General features: G+C 40.2%; 5 protein-coding genes across 17 annotated transcripts in view; 3 read left to right on the top strand and 2 right to left on the bottom strand.

Annotated features, from left to right (window-relative positions):
- Positions 1 to 1,581: 1,581 nt before the first annotated feature.
- Tap42 (immunoglobulin binding protein Tap42) lies at positions 1,582 to 8,852 on the bottom strand. Of its 5 annotated transcripts, none has more exons than XM_086991046.1 (8): positions 8,715 to 8,852; positions 4,743 to 4,950; positions 4,296 to 4,465; positions 3,852 to 3,971; positions 3,145 to 3,430; positions 2,549 to 2,670; positions 1,935 to 2,022; positions 1,582 to 1,809 (listed from the first exon to the last, which is right to left on the bottom strand). In XM_086991046.1, the coding sequence occupies exons 2-8, from the start codon at positions 4,893 to 4,895 to the stop codon at positions 1,708 to 1,710; spliced, it is 1,041 nt and encodes a 346-aa protein (XP_086847172.1). In that variant the 5' UTR covers positions 4,896 to 4,950; positions 8,715 to 8,852; the 3' UTR covers positions 1,582 to 1,707. The 5 variants fall into 5 exon arrangements, with proteins under 5 accessions (XP_086847172.1, XP_086847171.1, XP_086847170.1 ...); XM_086991045.1 differs by lacking the exon at positions 8,715 to 8,852 and adding an exon at positions 5,387 to 5,523; XM_086991044.1 differs by lacking the exon at positions 8,715 to 8,852 and adding an exon at positions 5,246 to 5,469.
- Positions 5,553 to 10,119, top strand: LOC111250850 (translesion synthesis protein REV1-like). 6 transcript variants are annotated; one of them, XM_086991037.1, is made up of 5 exons: positions 5,553 to 5,788; positions 6,019 to 6,076; positions 6,390 to 6,585; positions 7,010 to 9,225; positions 9,448 to 10,119. In XM_086991037.1, exons 3-5 carry the CDS (start codon positions 6,429 to 6,431, stop codon positions 9,742 to 9,744), a joined length of 2,670 nt encoding a protein of 889 aa, XP_086847163.1. In that variant the 5' UTR covers positions 5,553 to 5,788; positions 6,019 to 6,076; positions 6,390 to 6,428; the 3' UTR covers positions 9,745 to 10,119. The 6 variants fall into 6 exon arrangements, with proteins under 6 accessions (XP_086847163.1, XP_086847162.1, XP_022662444.1 ...); XM_086991036.1 differs by having other exon boundaries at positions 5,553 to 5,806; XM_022806709.2 differs by lacking the exon at positions 6,019 to 6,076.
- On the bottom strand, positions 10,104 to 11,812 carry mRpL28 (mitochondrial ribosomal protein L28). Its single transcript, XM_022806780.2, has 2 exons — positions 11,426 to 11,812; positions 10,104 to 10,804 (listed from the first exon to the last, which is right to left on the bottom strand). Exons 1-2 carry the CDS (start codon positions 11,810 to 11,812, stop codon positions 10,412 to 10,414), a joined length of 780 nt encoding a protein of 259 aa, XP_022662515.1. The 3' UTR covers positions 10,104 to 10,411.
- A 411-nt stretch (positions 11,813 to 12,223) lies between these two features.
- On the top strand, positions 12,224 to 21,270 carry S1P (membrane-bound transcription factor site-1 protease). 3 transcript variants are annotated; one of them, XR_015329169.1, is made up of 8 exons: positions 12,224 to 12,384; positions 14,327 to 15,128; positions 15,372 to 15,503; positions 15,747 to 16,002; positions 16,292 to 18,024; positions 18,575 to 18,831; positions 19,808 to 20,061; positions 20,344 to 20,485. XR_015329169.1 is itself a non-coding variant. In XM_022806696.2 (8 exons), exons 1-7 carry the CDS (start codon positions 12,382 to 12,384, stop codon positions 19,988 to 19,990), a joined length of 3,366 nt encoding a protein of 1,121 aa, XP_022662431.1. In that variant the 5' UTR covers positions 12,224 to 12,381; the 3' UTR covers positions 19,991 to 20,020; positions 20,344 to 20,482. The 3 variants fall into 3 exon arrangements, 2 of the variants coding, with proteins under 2 accessions (XP_022662431.1, XP_086847161.1); XM_022806696.2 differs by having other exon boundaries at positions 19,808 to 20,020; positions 20,344 to 20,482; XM_086991035.1 differs by lacking the exon at positions 19,808 to 20,061 and having other exon boundaries at positions 20,344 to 21,270.
- A 143-nt stretch (positions 21,271 to 21,413) lies between these two features.
- LOC111250863 (uncharacterized) overlaps positions 21,414 to 24,851 on the top strand; it is a 32,752-nt gene continuing 29,314 nt past the window's right edge. For both annotated transcript variants that reach the window (XM_022806772.2, XM_086991041.1), the window contains exon 1: positions 21,414 to 24,549. The gene's annotated coding sequence lies outside the window, so the exon portion shown is untranslated. The remainder of the gene's footprint in view (positions 24,550 to 24,851) is intronic.

Here is a 24,851-nt window from a genome sequence, read left to right as displayed (position 1 = left end):
CGCATACACTTACCAGCTGGACAGTGAATGACTGAAGTATCGTCTAGTAATGACTTCAGAGTTTGCACTACCGAAAATCCCAGACCTTTCTCAGTCCTCGTAGCCGAGCTCTTGGCTGACAATTATAGCCGATGATATGATATGAGAACAAAGATTTAAGAGTATCAGTTTGCCAACCTCGTAGATTCCACGCTGCCATAATGAATATTAAATTACTAGTTTTCGCTTCGTTTTCTTGCCGGTTCAGAGCTCGTATAATAATTCTTACGTAGTTGAGAATAGGTCTAAATAAGGATTCGATTTACTTATTACTGCTATATATCTTTCCATATCTGACTTTTGGTCCAACGATGCGATTGATAAAAGGCACGGATCTGTTCGACGAGTCATGAGTGCTGAGTGAAGATTTTATAAATAGATAAGGGAGAAAATCGTTGTCAGCCTCGCAGATGGGTATTCCAGATGCGCCTGAAGATAAACATAACACTAAGTCCGCATCTACGAGCTAGCGATGTTGTAGTATTAACCGATCTAACGATTTCACTAAGGATGGCATAGTGATGTGATATTAGATGGTCGGCTGTCAATCCATCTGGAAGTGAATTCGTATTTTAGATGTGCATTTATTATCTACTCTATGTGGAATTGTCTCGCTCCGGGTTCGAACACTTAAAAAAACAACATGGGATTGGCTAATATGGAAGCGTTTCTATCTATGCGCCTAAATATGCACTACTAATTTTTTGGTTGTAATTTCTTTCTTATTTATTTCTATAACAAAAGTAAGCCTACTGAAGCTCTATCTTCTGCAGTCTATAATATATTCTACGGATAAATGTGGTCAGTAGGTTACTGATAGTATTCTCGGTCATTCGCTCCAAATCCTCCGAAGTGAGGCAGTACTCCATGGATAGCCCTTTGGTGACTTTCTATAGTGGACATTGTATTAATTCAAGCTTGAGCACATTTTGCATCAAAACTCAAAAGCGTTCACTATTGTCTATAGGGAACTGACACGTCGACTCACATGGATTAGTAAAATTTGTATCATAGAACTGACTGAATAAAAACGACGTCTCAATAACGACATTAATTACGCTCTTGTATCTCTTTATATATATTGTACATTTTACCAAACACCTTCGGTGACAGTCGCTTTATTTCTGTATCCAGTGAGAAACTATAGCAGCATGTCTTAAAGCGTAACGAATCTATATTTTGTAGACAAAGCCTTCAATAGGCTAATATTCTTGTTCTCGCTACTTCCGTCTTTCTGTGCACTTACTCTGTGCATCGATCGGCGTGTTGGTCATTGTTGGACTTGGTTGGCATGTGTCTCCTTGTATCTGCAATCGTGTTCCTCTCTGGGTTCTGTCTGCCGATATTGTTCCGTTTCAATCAACCGTTCCAAATTTTTAAGTAAAATAAAAAGATCCAAAAATTTCCATAAGTAAACGTTTGTTGCACATTACTTCTTTTTTTTGTTTGTTTGACAAGAACAAATTATCTGCACAGCTACGGGCGCTACTTAATCTGTGAATATGATCATTCAACATTAATATAAGAAGCAAACAAAAAATGTTCAGTAACATTTGATATTTATTATGAAAAGAGTTTAAATTAGCATTGGTTGGTGCTTTGTAACTCTTGATTAGAGCACTAGTATCGTAGGTCTATGCATTTAGATTTAAACAGCTGTCACAGCATTCAGCCCATATTTTTTCGATTTCCTTCACCGCGTCGGTGTTCATCTTTCCAGTCATCCCAGGCCCGTTGTCGCGCCAACTCTTCTGGATCTTCTCGCTCCATCTGCAAACAAAATATTCACGTAATACTAGTATCCACAACGAGTATGAATATATTGTTGCGTATGAGGTTGCATGATAACCAATATTAATATCCTACGAAGGTCGCGCGGTAATGCGATGACCCACCTTATTCTCTTTTTCTGCAGCCTCGTTTTCTATCTCCTGCTGGTTAGCCTCTGGGTTTTCGGCCCATCTCTGCAAGCTATGACCGCCACTAAAAGTTTAGCCACAAAAATATATGTGTAATTTATCCGTCAACCGGTCACGAGCATTCGTTGGGAGAAAATGAGTAAGAAGAAAATCTCAGTCGCGCTAAAAAAAATTGTGAAATAGCGAAACCAAGTTTGGCAGGGCTTTTTTGATTGACGCTTATTAGTAAAACGTATGGCCAGTTAACTCTGGTTTAGGACTAATATATATATATATATATATATATATATAGAACTGTTAAAGCTGTTTATCAAGCTGTACATCAAACAATCGTTATATACTTGTACTATTAGTCCAAAATCAAGCATCTATACGAGCCGTATTTGAACGTACATCAAAAAGGGTTCACGATTAGGCCAATTCTTGTATACTGAGCATCGATGAAATTGAATTCCAGAATATATTAGTTTTAACAAAATACCATACGTAATTGACATGCCTGACACTAAAGGCATTTTTGATTAGAGTGCCTTACGGGTATTTATTGCACAGAAATACTTGAATGTAGCGATAATAATCGCGATACTTACGGACAGTGGCTGTTCTCGCCGCTCTTTCCATCTTTGCCGTATTTCTGTTCGTAAAACTCATCGACGCTTAGTACCGGTAAGGACGGATAACCGGCGCCGTAGACCTGCAACCGAATACTTGTCTTCAGAATGACAATCAATTTGCTACGATGTAAGTGAATTTTATTACGTATCTGGTATGTACTAGATAGAAACACAAGCTTGATGACGCGACGCAATAAAGAGATTAAATAAGGATCATTCATTTTTCGAGCTATAGATAACTTCTAAAAATCCTATTTTTTCAGATCCAATTTTCGTATGGAAAGCTCATAAATAAATACGACAACTAAAAAATGATGATGAATACATTGGTTTTGCTAATTCGAGGAATTCATAGTCTGAATTAGCGAGTTCGATATGTTTACAAAACCGATCCAGATCTATTTAATGTCCTATTGATATCAAACTCACAACATCGACCTGATATAAGCCGGCAGTAATTATCAAGCTAATATAATAAACTGTGTCCCCAATCTCTTTCAGTGGTCACATAGTACAATCAATAAATTGTTGATCGCTTTATTCATCCTGAGCAAACAAAAAAAGTTTCTTACTTTTTTTTGTTCTGCCGTCTTCGTAATGATAAACGGTTTAAAGGGTCTCTTAGGCGCAGTTTCTTCCTTTGCTTTGGCGTCATTAGGCAGACTGCGTATGTGCTGCAAAATCGCTTTCTCTTGTTCGACAAGGGCTAGCTCATTGACAGCCTTCAAACACCACAATCGAACCAGCGAAAGGTAGTACTCACGAACTTCGTCCTCTGGAGTTGACGTTGCACCGTTCTTTTCAAGACTCTCCTCAAACTCGAGAACGATTGATTCTAACCGTTGTTGTTCTTTGTACCTGAAAAAGATATGGCTAAAATTATACATCTGTTTCTAAAAATCTAAGCCACAAAAAGCCGGAAAAGCTTAAGCTTATAAAATGGCTGCTAGCTTCTACCATGTCTTGTACAATAATATATAGCTAAAAGAAGCAACGGGCGGAAAAATCCGTAGCTATACAGTGAAGCGTATGCTATGATATATATTCTTAATAGCAAAAAAGTATAGTAATGTGCATAAACACTGACATTTCTAGTTCTCATGAATGAGTGTCTGAGGGACTACCTGGCTACCCTTTATAAAAAGCAAGTTTTTTTTCCAGCCACACTAAACTTTCAGTGCATTTATGAGAATATAATCTTGTTGCTTCCTGTTATAGATGGTAACTATACTGAAAAATCATATTCGACGAAACTAGTTATAGTTTTAGCTTTGTTAACCTCTCAATTTTGATGTTCCGCTGGTGTGCAGCATCTACGAGACTCCTGTCCGTTTTCTTTTGCTCCTCCACGTCCCCGTTTTTTTCCTCCCACTTTGTTATGCCGTACTCAGAACACCTCCTATAGACAATGAGTCAAACGTTCATAATGTATCGTTTGCTTATGATATCAGATGGAATTGAAAAGCGTTTATATAAGGTAGTTGTCGGCTACCATAATTAAAATGGTTAATATATAAAATTATCTAAATTATGTGTTAGAACTAATAAAGATTAATTTAAAAAAAATAATTATATTTCCACGAGAAATAAATATTGAGCTACGTTTGAATAGAGAATCTTCGCTATAACTAAATTTGAAATCATGAAACTAACTGAAAAGTAAACACATTTTGTCGATTAATATCTAGAATCAATAAAAGACACTTGTACATGTTACTCTTACTTAAGGAAGTCCTTGAAATAGATTTCGCTTTGGTTAATAAGTAGAAGCCTATCGTCCTTTTTGCGTGAACTGAACGAGGCCAAAAGTGCTGGTAACAGAAGAAACTTAAGTACTGGGGTCGCAATCTCCTCGAAGCTTTCGTTCACACTGAACAGGTGCAACTCGTTTACCTAAAACGGATTTGAATGATACAATAATAAAATGAGATAAATTGATTATTAATTTCCAATTTTATCGACTTATCGAAAAAAACTGACACTTCTTCACGAACAGCTACAATCTAAATTTAATCATTGCAGTTATTTCGCTTATAGACAGAACAAGTTGACGTGTTAAAAACAATCCATAGACAAAGCTTTTGTAATCGATATATGCTAGATTAGTGTTTTGTGACAGATTATAATTACGATATCTCAAGTCTATCTGCGTATAATAATAGATACGTACAAGTTCTGTACAGTGTTCTAGCTTTTCTATTGACTCCTTGACCAGCTGGTCATATTTGACGTCTTGCGGGGTAAGATGTTCAATCTCTTGGGCGGCGTTTAGTGCAAACTTAAACAAAACGTCCAAGGAGATTGTTTCTTGATTCTGTTCCATCACAGCAGAGATTCCGGAGAAAGAGATAGATTGGCAATGCTGATTACTCACGCAGCTAAATACAGAAACATATAAATCCATTAATTCTATCACTCTTTAACATGTTTAAACATAGTGAGTTATTATATTGCACTCGCACGTCACATACTTTACTCGGCTCGATTACTGCATGTAGTAAATCATTTGAGCTTTCGAAACCTTTCGTAATAGAACAATTTGTGTAAGCAGGCACATGATACAACATAAAATAGACCTAATGTATGAATCTGTTATTATCAAACAACATTTGGGGTCATAGTAATGTTATGACTCAATATTAAGCGAAGCTCCAGCCATAACCAAAAACCCACTAGGTAGTTGATGTAAGTTGTTTCTCCAAAGTTTGTTCTCCAAAGGCTCTGTTTCTAATTGCTGACGAAACCAGACTTATTGGGCCAGAGAACGTAAAAAGCATACAGTCTAATTACGTAATCCGATTTTCCTCCACTCACGTTCACTGCACGCAGCCCCTGGCGATTTACGTGGTAGCAACTTAATGAGCGCACTGTCAACAATTCGAACACGGCTGACTCCGGCAACGGCACTTGTGTTTGTAAACAGATAGCTCGAATGCGGCCGGTTATCAACCTGCGGGGGCGCGACATCCATTTACTTCCAAATAAACCCGTTCCTCTGTTACGTGATTGAAAAAAATTGGGCAGAAAGACATATTTCAGCAGGGATAGTGTGCTTGTTGAATTTTAAAGTTTGCGGCGTACAGGAAACATTTTAGAGCAATGGATGAACGTCGGTTATACCGATAATGAAGTTTATTCTGCTAGATAGGACAGCTGAGACGTAATGATGAGCACGCACGGGGCGTGAAGTCCTGATGGAGATGCGCAAAACGTTGTGTAAGTGACTACAGTGGGGTGAGTCCAAAATGCCCAGATGTCTATGGTTGACACGCTGGTCTCTCTATCAGTGATAAAAAAAAGACGGTGCTCAGTGTTGTTCACAGTGTAGCGAACATGATATGATCGTAGACGATCTGTAGAGCAAAAATGTGTTCAAATTCTTCTCAAAGTGTATTAACCTAGTTGAGTCTCTATATTTCACGTCTTACATCCGGTAACGCCTGTAGGCTTTCCGTCAAACGGCCTGCTTTCCAGCACAAAACGAGTGATGCGCCTATGCTTAAGGTTCGAACATAGACCACAACATGTTCCCACGATCAGCAGCCAAATACATTACCCACTAAACACTTACGGGGATGCCGATGGACATGAAACCATGTCAGACATCCTGCCATAATAGTACATTGGTATAGTACATGTGTGTCATGAAAGCCCAATCATCTGTGCACGTTAAGTCTTAGAAAAGCGCCCGTTTTAAATAGGATACGCTAGACCATATTTTAAAGTTTGTCCCTTTCATATTCCAATGTGAAATTCAAATTAGTTAGTTTGCATTCAAATGTAGAAAAAAAAGTAGGTATTTCTGCATGATTTTCAGGGCTGAAGCTTCAGACTGTAGAAACAAACCTGCCCAAACATGTCGGGTAGTCGGGCCGAGTCCCGCAAGGAGGCCTTACGAAGGACCGCCCAGCAGGCATGGCCCGATGGCTACATGACAGCCAAAATACAGAAGCTTGAAATACAATTTCAGGCCGATAATCGGCAATTCGAAAAGAAAAGTGATATTTTTCAAGGTAATTAGGACACACTGAAATAAAATTATCGACTTAAATTGACGATATGGAGACAGACCGTATCAGATCAAGGCAAAACGTATTTTTCCATACAATGCAACCGGGTTTTAATCGATAGTGCTATATCTCCGACACACTACAATAAACTATTAGCAAATCAAGTGAACTCTTACTTGTCCGAGATGCTCTTTTTATATATATATATACGTATTAACGTACACAACTCGCTAAACTTAGCACTCAGACACTTACATTCTGCGAGTCATAAGTTTAACATTGATTAATTTCCGGTGAGCCAGCTTTCAGGAATTGCTTGTTAGACTTTCCAACACATAAGTAGCGATAGTTTATTGTTATGAAAAAAATTGCGTTATGCTTCATAACTTTTTTCGTCGCTCGCTACCTTTCGTCAATCTCTTTTCAGGAGTATCTATTCACGTTAACGGCTATACACAACCGCCTGCGGATGAACTTCGCCGCTTAATCGGCGTCCACGGCGGCGGTTACATGAACTATTTTGTGCGAGGTGCAAATCATTTTGTTATCTGTTGTAATCTTTCCAAGGCGAAAAAGACAGATTGGCTAAGGTATGCGGTAAAGCCGGAGTGGATTGTGGACTCGATCAAAGAGGGTCGCAGACTGGCTGTCGCCGATTATTATCTCGAGAAGAAGCGAACGGTGTTCGATTACCGGCAAGCAGTTGTCCAAACAGAGATGAACACATGCGGAACGATATCGGACATCGTTATTGGCAAGGACGCAGAGGGTCCCCGTCCCGAAATGGAGAAAAAAGACTTCGTCAAGAAGGAGGAGCCTCGAACAGCATCCGATGTGGGCTTTGTTGAGAAGTTTTTCGCTAAAAGTAGACTTTCATTTATTGCGAGGATGAAGGTCAAAATGAAGGAGTATCTCAGAACAATTATGGAAAATCCAAGTCATCACTTTAGTGGCCGTCAGACGCTACAAAACGAAGGTAACTTACAGAATGAGACTCTGGAAAGTGTTTATATGCATATAGATATGGACTGCTTCTTTGCCTCTGTCGCTATACGAAACCGGCCAGAACTGAAGCAGAGACCAGTAGCCGTTTGCAGCAATCAGAAGGCGAAACGCAAGAATCAAGACCCCAATCTCGATCTGACAGACTATCGAAGTTGGAACTGGCACGATGCGTCAACTGCTGAGATCTCATGTTGTAATTATGCCGCCCGGCAATTCGGCGTACACGCTAGCATGTACCTTGGCCAGGCGCAAGCACTCTGTCCCGATCTCGTCATACTGCCGTACGATTTCGAGGGATTTGAAGAGGTATCTAGATGTCTCTACGATGCAGTGGCTTCGTTGACACTGAATATCGAAGCGCAAAGTGTAGACGAGCTATTCGCTGATGTTAGCGATGTTATTGAAGATACGCACTGCACTCCTGAAGATATAGGGAAGTATTTGAAGAGTACGATCCTAGAGAAGACTGCATGTACTTGTACAGTTGGGATGGGCCCTAATATGTTGATCGCGAGGCTAGCAACAAAGAAAGCAAAACCGGATGGTTTCTGCTATATTAGTCAAGATCAAGTAGCTGAATTCGTGTCTGATAAAAAAGTCAGTGACATTCCGGGAGTTGGTGACTCCACTGAAATTAAGTTACGAGATCTTGGCATCACAACATGTCTTGAGTTGCAACATGTTCCACTTGCGGATCTAAAAGAGTTGATAGGAGCTAATCAAGCACGTAAACTGGTTGACTTAGCAAAAGGTATTTGCAATCGAACGATTAAAGACGCACGTACAACTCAACAAAAAAACATATCGGTTGAGATTAATTATGGCATGCGTTTCAAGCAAATCAGCGAAGTCACGAATTGTCTTAATGAACTTGCTGATGAGGCCCACAAGCGTTTGCAGAACTCCAATTTAGCAGCAGAAGTGCTTCGTTTGAGAATTCTAGTCCGACATCCAGACGCGCCGGAGGAAACAATGAAGTATCTTGGCTGTGGCATGTGCGACCAGCTGGCTAAATCAGAAACGTTTAAAATACCTATCACAAGTAGGGATATGATAGGTGATAGCGTTCAGAGTCTCTACGCAAAACTGAACCCAGTTATAAAAGATATTCGCGGTTTGAGTATTACCCTTTCAAAACTGACTTCCGTTCAAAAGGTTCCTAAGATTTCAAACATTGAGGCATTTCTTGGGCGTTCAGTTAAACCTGATCTACCAACTCTTCGCACTGAAAGTGCCAATCTGCACCCAGATCCATCTTTTAGGCAGGAACGGACGGCGAATAATGGATCCCTTGAGATATATATCTTGTCAAGTACCGAAGAGTCCGGTGGAGAGGACTGTGCTGCGTTATTGGACGAACCACGTCCAAGGGCCGCTGTAACTACCAAAAAAAAACCGACTTTTAGTAAAAAGCGAAGCAAGTTGAAGTTAATTTGCAAGAAAGGAAAGAAGGCTAAAAAACGTGGCCAATTAGATATACGAAGAGTGATTGAGTTTGGCAAGGAGACTCGAGGCAAATTGGCTGCAGTTCGTCCACGAAAATTGCTTGAACTTCCGGCAATGGCACACGCATCTGCAATCAAATTAGATAAAGTAAAACAATGTGAAAGGGATTCATCATCAGTTCGTGAAGGCTTGGTAAGTTTAAGCCAGCTTATCATTGTTTTTAAAAAAGTAGATATAGTAAAATATTTTTTGTTATAATGGTGTGAACGATTTTGTTAGGCCTTTTTTTGTTTAATACCTTATTTTTCGAGAATCTTAGCTCTAGAACCTACTCTAATTTGAGTAACAGGTATTATAAAAAAAACAACTCTTTCTACCTCCATTTAAATAACTCAGTGCGCTTATCAAATTCAGGTTGCATCATTTGGACCGAAAAAACTCTTCCATTTATGTCGCTTGCTTCACGAATGGCTAAATAGTTCTATGTTACCGACTGAGACGGACATCTCTGCCTGGATTACTTCTTTACAACAAGTTGCTATAGAAGATCCACGATCCTGTACTGCCCTACTGAGGTGTATGTTTCGACAAGCACGAAAGGCTTCCTCCAGCTCTAATATCTGGACCACCACTTGTGACAGAATTCGAAGAGATATACAGATTTTTGTCGATACGAAAGTCGCTAATGGAGATCTCTGTATTCAGCTGTGATTGAGACTAGAGTACACCCGTAATGAATAAAAAAAATTCTATAGCAACTACGCAAAACAGACCTGTCTTAAGTGACACGGTTCGAGCCATAGATTGCCGGCTCGTTCACTACCTCTAGCACTCGCTTTCTAGCTTAAGATTTGTGGCACGTGAACAAATCTGTTACCTCCCTATTTATACTCCCTATATATACTCCCTATAGAGTGCTTTTGCACATTCCAGCATGCTTTAAATATATGCGATATGTAGATATAATATGGATTAGATAATGCTTCTGATGTAGGTTCGTTGTTGATTATCATGTTATAAATTTAGACAAGTAAATATATAGAGACAAAAGACTGCAAATAAAACAACGGTTTTGTTTAAACGAAATACTTTAAAATGTTACCTTTCCTTTATTAACAACATAAACATTGTCTCTTTTTCAGGCTGTAAGAGTTCCATAACGCACTCAATACGTTTTTCGTTGCTTAGGCATGAACCGGCTAATATGTAAATACCAAGAATTATCTTATTTTTCCACCACCAACGGATCACTTGTGGACTTCTTTATAACGGTTGGAGGCAAGGGGTTGTAAGCACATAAACATTTAGTTATCGCAATCGATAATATTTATCATGACAGACATACTCGCTAAAATATTACATGATATCCGTGTTATACCTATGATGCCTGGCTCTTAGTATTTTCAGCAGCATCTTGATTCTGCTTGAGTAGCTTAATGTATTCGGCCCGTAATTTATACTTTAAAGGCGTTCCCCGTTGCATCGCGTACTGTTCCTGCTCCAACAGTTTCCAGGTAGCCGCGCGCATGCTTAGACCGAACCACTCGGCTTCTTCCTCGGGAATAATGAACTCCGCATATTTCTTTAGGATTCGCTCGCGCTTCTCCGGGTCGTTAGGATAGAGATCTTTTCTAGCTAACGCCAGGAGAAGTTTCCGACGTAGGTCGAATGCTAACTGCGAATTGAGATCTTGTACTGGCGTTTGCAACAAATACATGTCCAAGCCGAATTTCTCGTCGATCTTTTCCAGGGCGAGCTGAGTCACCTCGGTCTGAAAACGGCAAGAACAGACCTTTCTTACCTAGATTCTATTACATTTGTTATCAAGCCTTAATGACCAAATTATAGCATCGGTGTCAAAAATATACATATAATTTAGTTAGCAACATTCTTTGTATAAAAAAAAATTGAATTCATCAGTATTTACACCACGAGTGATGGTCTCACAGTTTTAAATGGCTGGAATACACTTCAAATAATTATAGTTTTAGTTTTTTAAAATTGACTGAACTTATTCTTTAAAAGACCTGTTTAGCAAAGAAAAAATTCGTAGGGGTGTTTTTACTTAACTTCTAAAAATATCCCAGAAGCAGGCCAGATAAACTCCCCCAGTAAAAAAAACATACATATTTGCTATGTCTAGAATATGGTCAAATATGTCTCTACCATAAAATTAAGATATATTAAGGCAAAATACCTTATCGACAAAGCCTTTTATTTAAAATTCCACTTTTAATTTTTACATATGAAGTACGCGTTGAATTCAGCTTTATAATTTTTCATTTCTTGGGCGGTCATGATTGGGCAGTCGCTCAGATACCGTTACAGCCAAATTTTCAGGTGCTTCCAGTTAACTGCTTAGACGAAAACACTGTACGTTATTGATACCAACCTTAAGATACTTATCGAGGATTTCAGAATACAGGACGTGAGAGTACACCTTGGGTACCCAGAGTGTCATAATCGTCTTTATCGCATTCGGATAGAATGCTCTCCTTTTTTTCGCCATACGATAACCTTTTACGATCCCTTCACCGCCCCAAAGTCCTTTGTGGCTTTCCGGCGGGTAAATAACTGGAATTGGTGCATCGACGACGGGGAGCACTTGCTGTGTGTTTTCATCCCGAAAAAATTTTTCTTTGATAGGCACGTAGTTCACTGGGGTGCGCGGTCGTTTTAGTTCCTCGAGAAACTGCTGATAGCACTTTGGGAACCGCTTCGTAAAAGGCACATATTCCAGAGGAACCCGTTTGGGTATAGGGGTGAGCACAGTTTGCATTAGTAAACGCTTTTTTTTCAAGGAGGAGATAAATCACAGAAGTTTCAGTACTGCGCAAACATAAAGCCCATGCGATCCCTGATAACCACACTGTGTAGCAGACAGTGCGGATTACGTTTAAAGAGTACACATGGAACCGGCAGAAATGTTAGCGCCTAGATGAAGCAGTATATCAAAACAGAGAAATGTGTTAACCAACTTGTTTGATGAGACATACTTGTCGAACGTGCTAAATTTCAAGACTGTATATCCAGTTATTTAGTGTAAGGAAAGTACGTTAGATCGTGTTGAATTTCTGTGATTTATTGGCCTAAGTGAAAAGAATATTATAATAAACAAGACCTGCAAATTCACATGCTCGTTGGCCACATTTAGGGAGAATGTAATTGGAAATTGTGGCCAGTGCTGAGACCGAATGCAATATTTTAGCAGCAGCTGAGAGAGCTTAGCGCAGGTTCTGCATGAGCGAGTGAGTTTGAAGTGTCTGTGCCTGGTGCGAGGTGTCGCCCAAAGAAGCAGTTCATGGAAGATCTGTGACTCTCTGGATACCATGTGAACGGAGTGAACCGATGGTAAGTGCAGTTTGCGTACATAAAATGAATATCTATCCTATTGAGCCTTGTGGGACCCCGTCTGGATTAAGCCATCCGTGATTCTATATAGCTATAAATCTGATAACAGAGTGTAATCTACCATTAGAGCTACAAGCACATACTGGTGCGAGTGGGATGGGCGCGAGGAAAACTACTCGTATAATAAGCTCCTGTTCTGCCTTGGTTTATTGCGACGTGATCGCTTAGTGAAAAGAAAAACACTGAGCAAGCTAACTGCGCCATAAAAAAAGGCCTGTCTGTGCCTTGATGTTGGTCACTTTTGAGTGCAAACCTCAGGCTATAAAAGAAGCAAAATTGAAAGAAAATATAAAAGAAGGTGAAATACGAGGAAATATTTTTTGTTATCGAAAATCAGAAATGTTGTTTTTTTTTGCTCGTGGGCCATATGAATAAAACGTACTGTTATAATTCGCAGTCATTTTTGAGGCACCGCTGGACTTGTTATTCCTTTAATATTAGTATTCCTACTTAATAATGGCGACAATGATGATTTTATGTTGGTCAACAAGTTTAGCATTGGAACACAATTAGTAATTAACGACTATTTGATTGATACTGATTGTAATAATCAGATCTGTCACGACACCTATCCATACAATGGTGCAGCTCTCTAAGTTGCTCCTTCCAATACACGTAGTTGACAACGCATTTAACTTTAATTGAATGTCGTGATTACTTTTATTGCGTTCAAATATTGGTTTTAACCGACCCGCCTGCCTGGAACGCTTTTAATTTCAATTTAATGACCATGTATTAATGAACTGCAGATGTTTAAGTTGCTATTCAATTAAGTAAATTCTGATATCAAAATGCAAAAGATAAGCTGAAATAATAAACTCATATTTGGCTAATCGCGAATCAAACCCGTTTTATCATATGTGACATAGTAATTTATGAAATTCATTACGCATAGACGCGAAAAGATACAAAGGCAAGATAACATAATAGAAAAGCTGTTACAAGTGTAACATTAAAATTATAGTCATAAAAGTAAACAACGTAATTGCATTGTTCTCAAGGAAAAACCGTACTGGTTGCACTCCGTTGTTCACACGAAAGAGCGTAGGTCACGATATGGCCTCGTTTCCTTTTAAAACTTGCCTTTTTAGAACGACCCAACTTCCTGTTGGTACGTTCGATTGAATATTACGGCCGACAGGTCTTGCTTTCTATTGGCTAAGCGTCACAGTTACTCAGAGAAGAAGCAAAGCCTCCCTAACAACAATTCAGAATAACGACGTTGGTAAGGAAAGATAAATAATATTTTTTATTGTGTTGCATTCTCCTAATTTGATTGTCTAAACGGTCAGCGATTTCAGCTGTGTTGAGATGTAATAAACAGTTAGCATATATAATGCAGGACCTGGTTCCCAAAGATAGCTACTCGATTCACTTAGATAACGTAATTGGCTATAAGCAATCAACCTACATGTTGAATTTCTGGTCACAAATGATAAAGTTCCGACACAATATTAAGCTCGGTTTACGTGAATAAAAGGTAACCACGTTCTTCGTTCGGTATTACAGCTGAACATTGCTCAAAACGGGTAGCTCCTAGTATGAAACGAAGCCTAATTTCGGACCTAGACCACTTTATACGTTACTAACTACGACTAACTAATCAGATGGCCAGCATTGCTGCTTGAAACAGGCCACTGGATTAGCATAATTCAAAATCACGAATCACTATTTTGACAAAAAGTGTACTGGGGTAGCTGCGGATCTGTACGGCAAATGTACGTACATGACTTCCTTTTTGATTCTGTGAACCTTCTAACCTAATAACAGTAATTCTGTTCTTTGAGGTAACTGAATAAATTCATTAGTCGACGAGGCCTACGTTTCATCAAAAGCACTCATTTATTTCTTTTTTTTTTAAATCTGACGGAACTATTTTCAGCTTTGGACGGGCGCCGAGTGGAGCAGCCTGCTCTTTCGAGCGTTGAAGCTTCTGGCCCTATTCTGTTTCGCAGGAAGGTTGGAAGTAAAAGCCCAGCCGACGAAGCCTTTGACCCTCAGTACGCCCATAGACACCCTGCAACACTTCGACGATGGCGATGAGGTTAGCATACGAATTAGCTACTCGACCGAGTCACTTGCCGATGAGTTTGTTGTCTGCTTTCGCCATTATCTTAGCCCGGCCGCCCGCAATCGCTATATACGAGCCGCACTTGAGCAAGGCGCGTACGAGATCGTATCGCGCGACAAGTTTGGCCACGTGGCGAGTGATTTTGAAGTAATACGGGCGACGTCAGCGAATCTTGTTGACCGGCTATGGGAGCATCCTGAGGTGCGATATGTTTCCCCGCACAAGAGCGTGCGGAGGTTGTTTTCTGTGATAAATTCGACTGATTCGTTGATAAATGAATTCACTGGTGCAAGAGTTGCGAAGTTGGACGCGAGGTTGCCTGCACCTGCCGAGTCTCTAAACAAAGAAAAGGTTTCACATCGAGGCGTGCAACAACAACAGCAACGTTCAAAAGAATTGAGGGAATCAACCGAATCCACGAGGCCTGCCTCAAAAAAGTGGCGGTCCACGGAAAAACAAAGGAAAGTCAAGAAGAAGAGTGTTGCCTATCATGGTCCCGAGGTGTTCTTCGATATCGTTGGCGAGAAGCATCAACAAAGTCGCAGACTCTTAAGAGCGTTAAACACAAAGCAGGTGACTCAAGTACTCCAAGCGGACACACTATGGGGGCTTGGTAAGTTGTTTTTGATTTGTAAATTCACGCAGTTACTTTATTTAGTACGACACAATACAGCAAATGTAATTCGTGATGGATTTGAAAAAATAGGTCAGACGCAAGTATCGAAAGACCTGACAGGAAAATTGACAGTTTTGCAACATAAGTAAACACACGGAAGCATATTTAACTTACTGAGAAGAAAAAAACTACTATTTTATGCCATTCTAATCTATTCTTTGGGTGTGCTTTAAAATGTAGGTATCCGAGGGGCTGGTGTTCGAGTCGCTGTTTTCGATACCGGACTGGGTGCAGAGCATCCACATTTTCGAGGCATCCTGGAACGAACGGACTGGACAAATGAGAAGACCACAGACGACGGGCTTGGCCATGGTTAGCTTATAATATTTTGTTAGCATTTGTTTTCCGAAAGCAGATGCAGACAGTTAGTTTACTGAAACTCACGTACCAAATATAAGAGTATTTATATGTTTAGATAAAACGTACTACGCCAGAGTAGAAGATCAAAGAGGAATTAAAGTAGAGAAAAACGTAGCTAAGAAAAGATGTGGTGACTTGCAGTTGACTGAGCATTTACGTCGGCTTCTCTTGGTATTTTACCGTCACGTTTTTCAGGAACCTTTGTAGCAGGCGTTATTGCATCAGACCATCCGGAATGTCGAGGGTTCGCTCCAGAAGCCGAAGTCTATATATTTAGGGTTTTTACTAATGCTCAAGTGTCATACACATCCTGGTTTCTTGACGCCTTTAATTACGCTATACTTAAGAAGATTAACATTCTCAACCTGTCGATCGGAGGCCCTGATTTTATGGATCGGCCTTTCGTGGATAAGGTGTGGGAACTCACAGCTAATAATATTATCATGATCAGGTAAATACTTACGAAAAATACAAACGTCGCCAAAAGTAGAAAAGAAGCAGCTCTTTACGCTTTACGCTAGAAGCCTCTTTACACTATTAAGCCTTACATATAGTGGCCTGGGTAGGGCGAAGCAACTCCTGATAAAACTTAACTATTTTATAGGAGTCACTTTTATTCTACTTTTTGAGACTTTATTAAAAAAGTGCTTTTATTTTTGATAAAAACTTCGGGCATGTTGTGCGCATTTAGTAATATTTGAGCAAGCCGAGTGTTCTGATTTGTCCCTGTTGGCTTTCAGCGCAATTGGCAATGACGGACCTTTATATGGTACCCTGAACAATCCAGCTGATCAGATGGACGTAATCGGTGTAGGAGGCATAAACTTCGAAAACGAAATCGCAAAATTCTCGTCTCGCGGAATGACTACTTGGGAGTTGCCTTTAGGATACGGACGTCTAAAGCCCGATCTCGTTTCGTATGGTAGTACAGTCTATGGGTCAGCCATGAATGGTGGTTGTCGTTCGTTATCAGGTACATCAGTGGCTTCACCTGTCGTGGCAGGAGCCGTTACACTATTACTCTCAGGAGTGCTTGACCTTTTCCCATTGGTCAATCCAGCTTCGATGAAGCAGGCTCTGCTATCATCAGCTCGCCGACTATCCGGACCGAATATGTTTGAACAAGGCTGGGGTAAACTAAACTTAATTGAGGCCTATCAGGCGTTGAGAGCGTACACACCGCAGGCCACTCTTAGTCCGTCCTACGTCGACTTCACAGAGTGTCCTTACATGTGGCCATACTGTACCCAGCCGCTGTATCATTCAGCTATGCCAATAGTACTCAATATTACCGTCCTCAATGGGATGGCTGTTTCCGGCCGACTCGTTGAACCGCCCATCTGGAATCCTTATCTCCCACAAAATGGCGACATGCTCAATATATCCTTTAGCTACAGTGAGGTCCTTTGGCCGTGGAGCGGTTATATGGCCATGCATATTGTCGTCAATGAGAAAGGGGCCGCATTTGAAGGGGTGGCGCAAGGCTTCGTGAGCCTTACAGTGGAGAGTCCTCCAGGCCCAAACGAAGAAAAACCGCGAAGATCTCGCATTGAGCTGCCGCTTAAAGTCCGCGTAATTCCAACACCCCCCCGACATAAGCGTATCCTATGGGATCAGTATCACAACCTAAGATACCCTCCAGGATACTTCCCTAGAGATAACTTGAAAATGAAGAGCGATCCGTTAGATTGGCACGGGGACCACATTCATACGAACTTCAAAGAACTATACACGCATCTGAGAAATACCGGATACTACGTCGAAGTTCTCGGTGAACCTTATACTTGCTTCGATGCAAAAAATTACGCTGTCTTGCTTGTTGTTGACCCCGAGGAGGAGTTCTTTGTCCAGGAGATTGAGAAAATCAAAAGAGATGTCGTCGAGGACAATTTAAACTTTGTTCTATTCGCGGATTGGTATAACAGCACGGTGATGCGGAAAGTTCGGTTCTACTATGAAAATACGCGCCAGTGGTGGTTACCTGATACTGGAGGAAGCAATATACCTGCCCTCAACGATTTGCTCGTTCAGTGGAATATCACGTTGGGAGACGGCGTTTTTGAGGGAAGTTACAAACTGGGCAAACATGATATGTACTACGCGTCGGGTACAGAAATTATTGGTTTTCCCAAAGAGATGCTAACAATCACCCGAACACTCAACGACCAAGGAGTCGAAATAATTGGCGGTGAAAGCGGCACGGGGGGACAGAAACGACGTCAGGAGGTCGTTGTAGCGGGCATCCTGCAGACTCGACATAATGAAAGAAAAGCCGGTCGATTATCCATCTATGGCGATTCCAACTGTCTTGACTCGGCACATTTGCAAAGAGAATGTTTCTGGTTACTGAACGCAATGCTTCAATGGAGCACAACGGGACAAGCGCCTCCTTTGTTCTCAAAACAGGACGATCACCGTGATTCTATGGAAGAGAACGAAATTCACTCCACATCACTGCCCCAAAGGGTGAAAGGTAAATAGCACAGCTGCTTTTCACGTGAAGCCTTCTGTCCTATGTAAGTTACTGTGAATACTTGTGGCTTCTTCTAGAAATGGAGATTTTTAGTACGTTGATGGTAAGCGACTAAAAAGATTCAGTATCATACCACTCAGATTGCTCAATTAGAACTTAAGTAATGCTGGTTTACTCGAGTAAGTGCTATTTAAGTTAAAAAAACTATGGAAGATCTGTTTCGTTTATAAATACGCTTTAACTTATAGCTAGTGATATAAAAACTATTTAATATCCTTTTAGCATTATTTATTGCATATTGATTGCATAGCAAGACATTACTTAAGCAATGCAAAACAATCACGCAATAATTGTTTCATATTGTGCAATAAGTGTATTAAATAAATAATGAAATATTTACTTTATTACGCGTTTTAAGTATTCTTTCGTGAGACGTTTTGGTCGTTACGGTATGAGTGTCGTGAATTCTGACACTGCTTAACACCGATTTTATTATATACTAAACCATTTTTAAGGTATTTAACAAAATTTTTGACATTAACAATTTCAGATAATCAGCTCCACAAACATTCGAAGGTTCGAAGTGCCACAGGTTTGAAATCCCTGAGTCAATGTCGACGGCTAAATTTTAGCGCCCCGTCAGTGGTTAACTCATCGGCACCTAGCCAAGTTTACAAGCCACAGAAACTTCTTTCTGTCGACTTGAACCTAAACATGTTGCGTCCACCAGTGAAGGTTATCGAGCGCGTTGAGGATGACCAGTTGATGCCTAACGGAGATGTAATGGTAAAGCAGATGCACCAAGTGGTATGTTGTCATTTCCTCCATATTATGACCCTCATGCGTCTCTGTTGCCATATCTTTGCTATTGCTCTTGTTGTCAAGAGATAGAGCAAATACTTAATCGTCGATTTTCATTGGAGCAAAGAAGGCCTTAAAGATGTAGTGCTTTGATCTTCAAAATGTCTGTTTCTTGTTTGTGCATAGCTGAATGGTGGGTCGGTGTGTAAATTGCATTGAAATATATAGGGAAAACCTAAGGAGCAGAAGTGCTGTCACTGGTACTTTTCCGTGGTGGTGGTGGAGCTAGTCATAGAAATCTGTCTGTATGCTTTGAGTGGTCTGGTCCTCTAATTGTTCCTTTTATTGCCCTTAATTGCATTTGACGTTGATACAATCGTCCACGTGGCTATCGGCGGTCTAGCTCCAATAGAAACAGAAATATAAGACCGTGTTTCACATGCTACTAGGAAAGGAGAAAAAAGCATGCTTTCCTTTTTACCCGCCCACTGATAATAAACTATTGAACTCCAGTAATTTTTGTAATTTCACTACTGACATTTTAAACTGCTCTCATTAGCTGCTTTCTTCTATATACTGTTGTACTGTGAACAGTGCTCGGGCCACTATGGTAGATTATCCCGTTAAACTTGTAGAAACCTTTGAACCTATGAGGAAATAAGCGAATTATTTCGTATAAAGACGTCCGATACAAAAAAGAAATGTGAAAATCAACCAACTCATTCGGGAATGATTATTTTTATCATTTCGTGACGTCATTAACTGTACTCGATATTGGTTTGGCAGCAGTGATATTTGTTTATATTTTGAGGGACGCTTGTTACCTTCTCAATTACGGATCGAGTCTAATTAATCGCCGACTTTCCAAGACACCGCTAGGTATAGCACCCTCCAGTTTATCTACAAACGAGTGTAGAAGAGTGAGGGTTGAGGGAAGAACTGCATTTGATTACAGCGCACGTTCTATCGGCACTAATTGCAGCATGACGTCTCCTCAGTGGATGGCCCATCGCTTCTAGTTCCCTCCGCGTGGCTATGGTTCTCGCTCAAATATGGTTCTGCCCTTCTTGTCTTCTACATTTTATTACGACTTACGGTGAGGCGGCTTCTTCCTCGTCTGCTGTTCTTGGGTCAGCACAAAACCCGCCAGGTGACGGTTGCTTAAACGGTTGAGCGGCAGGGCATATTCGCTAAGGTAGGTGGTGGCGGTTGACAACAAGGCTAATCAAGCGGCTAGTGCGTATTTCATTCCGAATACCCACTAACACTTTTGTTTTTCAGCTTTTATGATATGTTTTATTATTTTTTCTGGAACTACTTAGAAAACATGCACTGGTGCTTATAGAGAGTTTATAGGCACATGGTATAAAAAAAGGTTGGACGCTACAAAACCTTAATCTATTCACTTAAAGATGGAACAGCGGTTTCGTTCAAATTTTGCAAACCTAGATCAGTTATGCATTATGTGAATTGTTATGTGAGTCAATGTTTCAAGTTCAAATTGAACTTGTGTTGCAGATGTGTGATCACTTTCCGGAGATCTCAGAGAGAGGACGAGCGGATAGCAAAAACAACGCTCAGGAAAATCAGCAGCCAACCTTGCCTGATAAAGATATGGTGCACATGAAAAGAATGTCCTTCAGAACAAACGAAGACGCTAACGTTGCCATGCGAAATATCGAAGTGCACAAAACCGTTTTTCTAGATGATCGGGACTACTACGATGACCCTTCTAATAATAAAAAAACAGATTTCTTTCGAATGCAGGAGAACGAAAACTTCAAGTTTATTCCCATGAGAAATAGTAAGCTGGTGACGTTAGCTCGAGGTAGTAATAGTCGAGATCAAGCACAACAAAAATCGACTTCCGACTACCCGCAGCGTTACCGTCATGAATTGTGATAGAGCATTCTGCAGACTGGAGAGTTTCTTAAAGGACGGATGGGTACTCGATATTGGAATTAAATTGGGACCCATCATTCGTGCTGACCACGACTAACGTATCTAAATGAATTCAGCGAATCGCTTCAAATAAGGGTGTATTAATCTTACAATCCTAATAGAACGACTTTGCAGAAGTGCAATGAGATTGCTGTGAAGTCAATGTACAATACATTGAATTGATTCTGATAAAGAGCCTACTCTTGCTTGCTGCAGAAGCGACGTAAAAACGTTTCCTGTTAAAAGAATTTTGTACTAGAGCTCATTAGGTATACTGTTCAGCTTCCTTGTTTCGATCACGGAACGAAAGTATTTTAGATGTGATGGGAATAGAATACGGTAATGAAAAGGGCAAACACAAAAAATCGCCGGAAGCAAATGGATCAGTCAGAGTGTGTATTAAAATGCACTGTTTGGGATGTGGGTTAAGCAGTTGACCCTATGTATATATTTACGTATACATATAGATAAATAAATATAGATATATTTATTTGTACTGATGTATTTGGATGTTTCGTAAAAAACTAAAAATAAGGTAATGTTTTTATATAAGAACATACTGTTTTTTCAGTCACTCTACACTAACGGTACGTCAGCTCCGTCTTGAATGAGTGCAATTTATACAATCTTGCCATATACACGATATTTGTAAATCGAACCGGTACGGTATACTTGTTCATTTTCTATTTCGACCTTCATATTTGCTGTGGAAGGGAGTGAAGAATGATACCGCTGTTATTTTTTTAATCAGAAATATGAGGTTTTGAAAATTGTTTTGTTCTTGATAATTGTTTTTGATATCTTGGAAAATGCTGGGTTCTTTCTGTATTTGTAATTACTAGTTTAATTATTTAGTATGTCAAAGTTACTCATTTATTATAGATGTTTCTCCTTAATTAGCGCTTATCCATAATGAAACCTTTAGCAAGAATTCCAGCTTATCTTTTAGTTGCGCCGCCCATTAATTCCTTTTATATGAATACAGTAAACTATACCTAAATTTTCTACTTTAAGAGAAATGATTCATGTCTTAGGCAACTACAAGTATCCTTTAATTCCATAATGGCTGCCTTCGCAACTAAACTGTAATAAATCTTCCCTATATACAGTTTAGAATAGTATCCTAGACCACATTTCTATATAAGATGCATAGGCGGATCAATATAGGAAGATTCCGCCTATGCAATTTTCCTATTATGTTTATCCCATTGGGTCCTACTAAGACGGACTTCAACTTTTCATGTCGAGTGCAATCTCAACGAACGTCAAGGTTATGTGTACAGTTGACCAAGCTTGTAAACCTCCACGCTTACGCACAATTGCAAAAGAGTTCTTAACCATTGTCTAAAAATAAAAGCGTCTTATCGAGTACTATAGAAGTGAAGTTGCAATACACACGTTGCTACATTGCAGCTCTCAGCTAACCAATGCACATTGTAAAGAATATAGCGTAATACTTATTTACTAATTACTAGACCTAACTACACAATAAGATTCTGACAAGGGTTGGATCCTACTAAAGCATGTAGCTGCGCGATTAAGATGTCGTTGCGCAGCTAAAAACTAGGGATTTAACTTCACTTTAAATGTTTATCTCTACACATGTACTCAAAACGGGCAAAAATGAACTTATGTTTCCTAGCAAAACAGCTGCGTTCTGACCACGTGGACACGGTATTTGCTTGACCACGGGCGTGAATTGTTAGCAGGCAGGTAAAAATTATAGTTAGCTGTCTCGAATGAAGCGGGCACTTAAAGCGATAATCACAAAAGCAGATATTAGGATTTTCGCAGCAAAATGAATTGACGGTAAACGATGATACTGAGTCTACGATTAGCCGCTGGCCATATATGCTCGAAAATACAGTAGACATACCTTGAACATGTCTTAAGTCAACGGTAATAAAGTGCAAAACAGGATATTTATGTTGGGCTAAAAAAATTATTCCAATAAGCAGTATATATAAATAAAGTAAACTAAAGAAAACAAAGATGCGGCGAGCACCACTATACGAACCTACGAGCTCAAAACAAACAGCTTTGGTTTGAATTTCAATAAAGTACTAATCCTTCGGCAACTGCAATTAATGCTGTCATTGAGCAAAGTACCAAGGGCATAGCGACCACAACAGTGTGGTACGGCTTCTGGTCAGCTTTATAAGCCAGGCACATTAGTAGATTTGACAGATGATGCCACGGGTGAAGAGAGACGTTGAAGATCTGTGTGTTCGTATGGTTTCGTTTAGTCGGCCAACAGTCACTCGCGCTTCTGAACAATTCAGTCAAAAACAATGGTGTCCCCACAGTTCAACGAGTACATTACCATAGGCTATGTCAGTTCTGGGGTAGCTTGCTGTAGGCCGTATTGCTAAGAACAAAGATAATTGAGTAAGGCTGGAAGTCAGCAGACGCAGAAAATGAGGGCTTTAAAAACTTCCGTAATGTTGCGTTCTCGCAATCTGTTTTCGGCGGCGACGAAGTCGACGCTGTCTGGGATTCAGTTGAGTACTAAGCATCGTACATTAAAAATTCTCGCGAGTACACGAGCACATTCATGCCAAAACGGGTGTGTGGTGGTTAGTCAGTCTTTCCGATGGAAATTAGTTTTGCTGGGACATTGAAGCGACGAAGACGGCACGTCGATGAGCGTGCCTGCATACCGGAGTTACTGTCGTTTGTACTCAGCATGTCGTTTAGGTATGGTTAGCCCAGTTTACGGGAGCGGACTGCGGCAGGTATATGTGAGATTTTTAATTAGAGTGCACTTGACTATGAACTCTGCGCGAGCAAAATTCGATTATTAACAGGACAACGCGCGGGCAGTCGGCTGAAGCAAATGAGGTAACTAAACAATTATTGTCGGGCTGTGAATATGCGAGCATGTCTTGACGACCATACAGAACTGTGGCCTAGAAACGGCTACGTGAAATTGAATGGGATGAGTTTCTGAGTGTTATACTATTGCTTATTACTAACGAAAGTTTCGTGCTCTGCTGATCTCGCGCAAACTTTACTGAACCTATTAAAGTTAACCTGCTCTTGGCACTTCAACACTAAACGGACCACGTGTCTACAAGCTTGTCCCTTGTTCATGATGTAGTTGGTACACCTCAAGCGTTATTACTACTTTGTGAGGGTGAAAAATTACTCCATAGACAACACTGACCCCGCAAAAGGCTCCCAGCTGCTGCACGCAGTCGAACTCGTAGTATAATTGCAAGACCGATCTGTAACGACAATAACGTTAGCGAGTGTCGCACGGAAAAGAATGCGCGTAGCATAACAGCCATAGCGATACGCTGATATCACAAGGGACCCTGCAGACGATGCACATACATGCGACTCGTCGTGCAAGCGTGTGTTGACATGAGTATGGCCATGAAAGCGTACAAGGCATGGTAGGGTTAGCGAGTTTTTGAATGAACACGCACTGGGCGGGTTATGCCTAGTCCTGTCAGATCAGCAGTACTAATTGATAATGTGAGCTCTAGCGTCGTCGTTCTGGTACGACAACCTTAGGTTACATAGTCTTATTCGTCGCCTTAAAAGGCCGTACTTTTGTCAAAATGGAAATTTATAGAATGTTATCGTACGAAATGTGGTCGCCAGGTGTTTTGTGTGTGGAGATCTAGCCGTCCGAAGCAATGCTTAGCGGCTGTAATGAGCGTCAGATATCCAACATGTAAATGTCGGCGTGGCAAATGCGGCAATACGGACTATCTAACAATAAAACAGTGTCAAGATTTTTGAGGATATGAAAACGTCAGCCAGCGCATCACTTAGGTTAGTATTATAATATTCAGAGGTTTGCACTATAAACATGTTTTATACCTTTATACACACAGTTGTCAATTCTTTGATATTATAATAAAAATTTAATACGCGTAATGTTCATCTTGTAAAACATGGATATTTATATATTATATATTTCAATACATAGCGGTTGCCCAAAAATAGACGTTGCTCGGTTCTGATCTAACGTATCATACTACTTTACCTTTAGCAGACAAAAAATCTTGGTCAAAAATATTATCCCTGACGAACTTAATACACTGGAAGTATAGAAGGTATCCTTCCTCTAAAGT

Source organism: Varroa destructor, unplaced genomic scaffold (genome assembly GCF_002443255.2).
Source record: "Varroa destructor unplaced genomic scaffold, Vdes_3.0 BEIS01000005.1, whole genome shotgun sequence".
Lineage (NCBI taxonomy): Eukaryota > Metazoa > Arthropoda > Arachnida > Mesostigmata > Varroidae > Varroa > Varroa destructor.
Note: the sequence above shows the minus strand (reverse complement) of the source record. Positions and strands in the feature narration are given on the sequence as shown.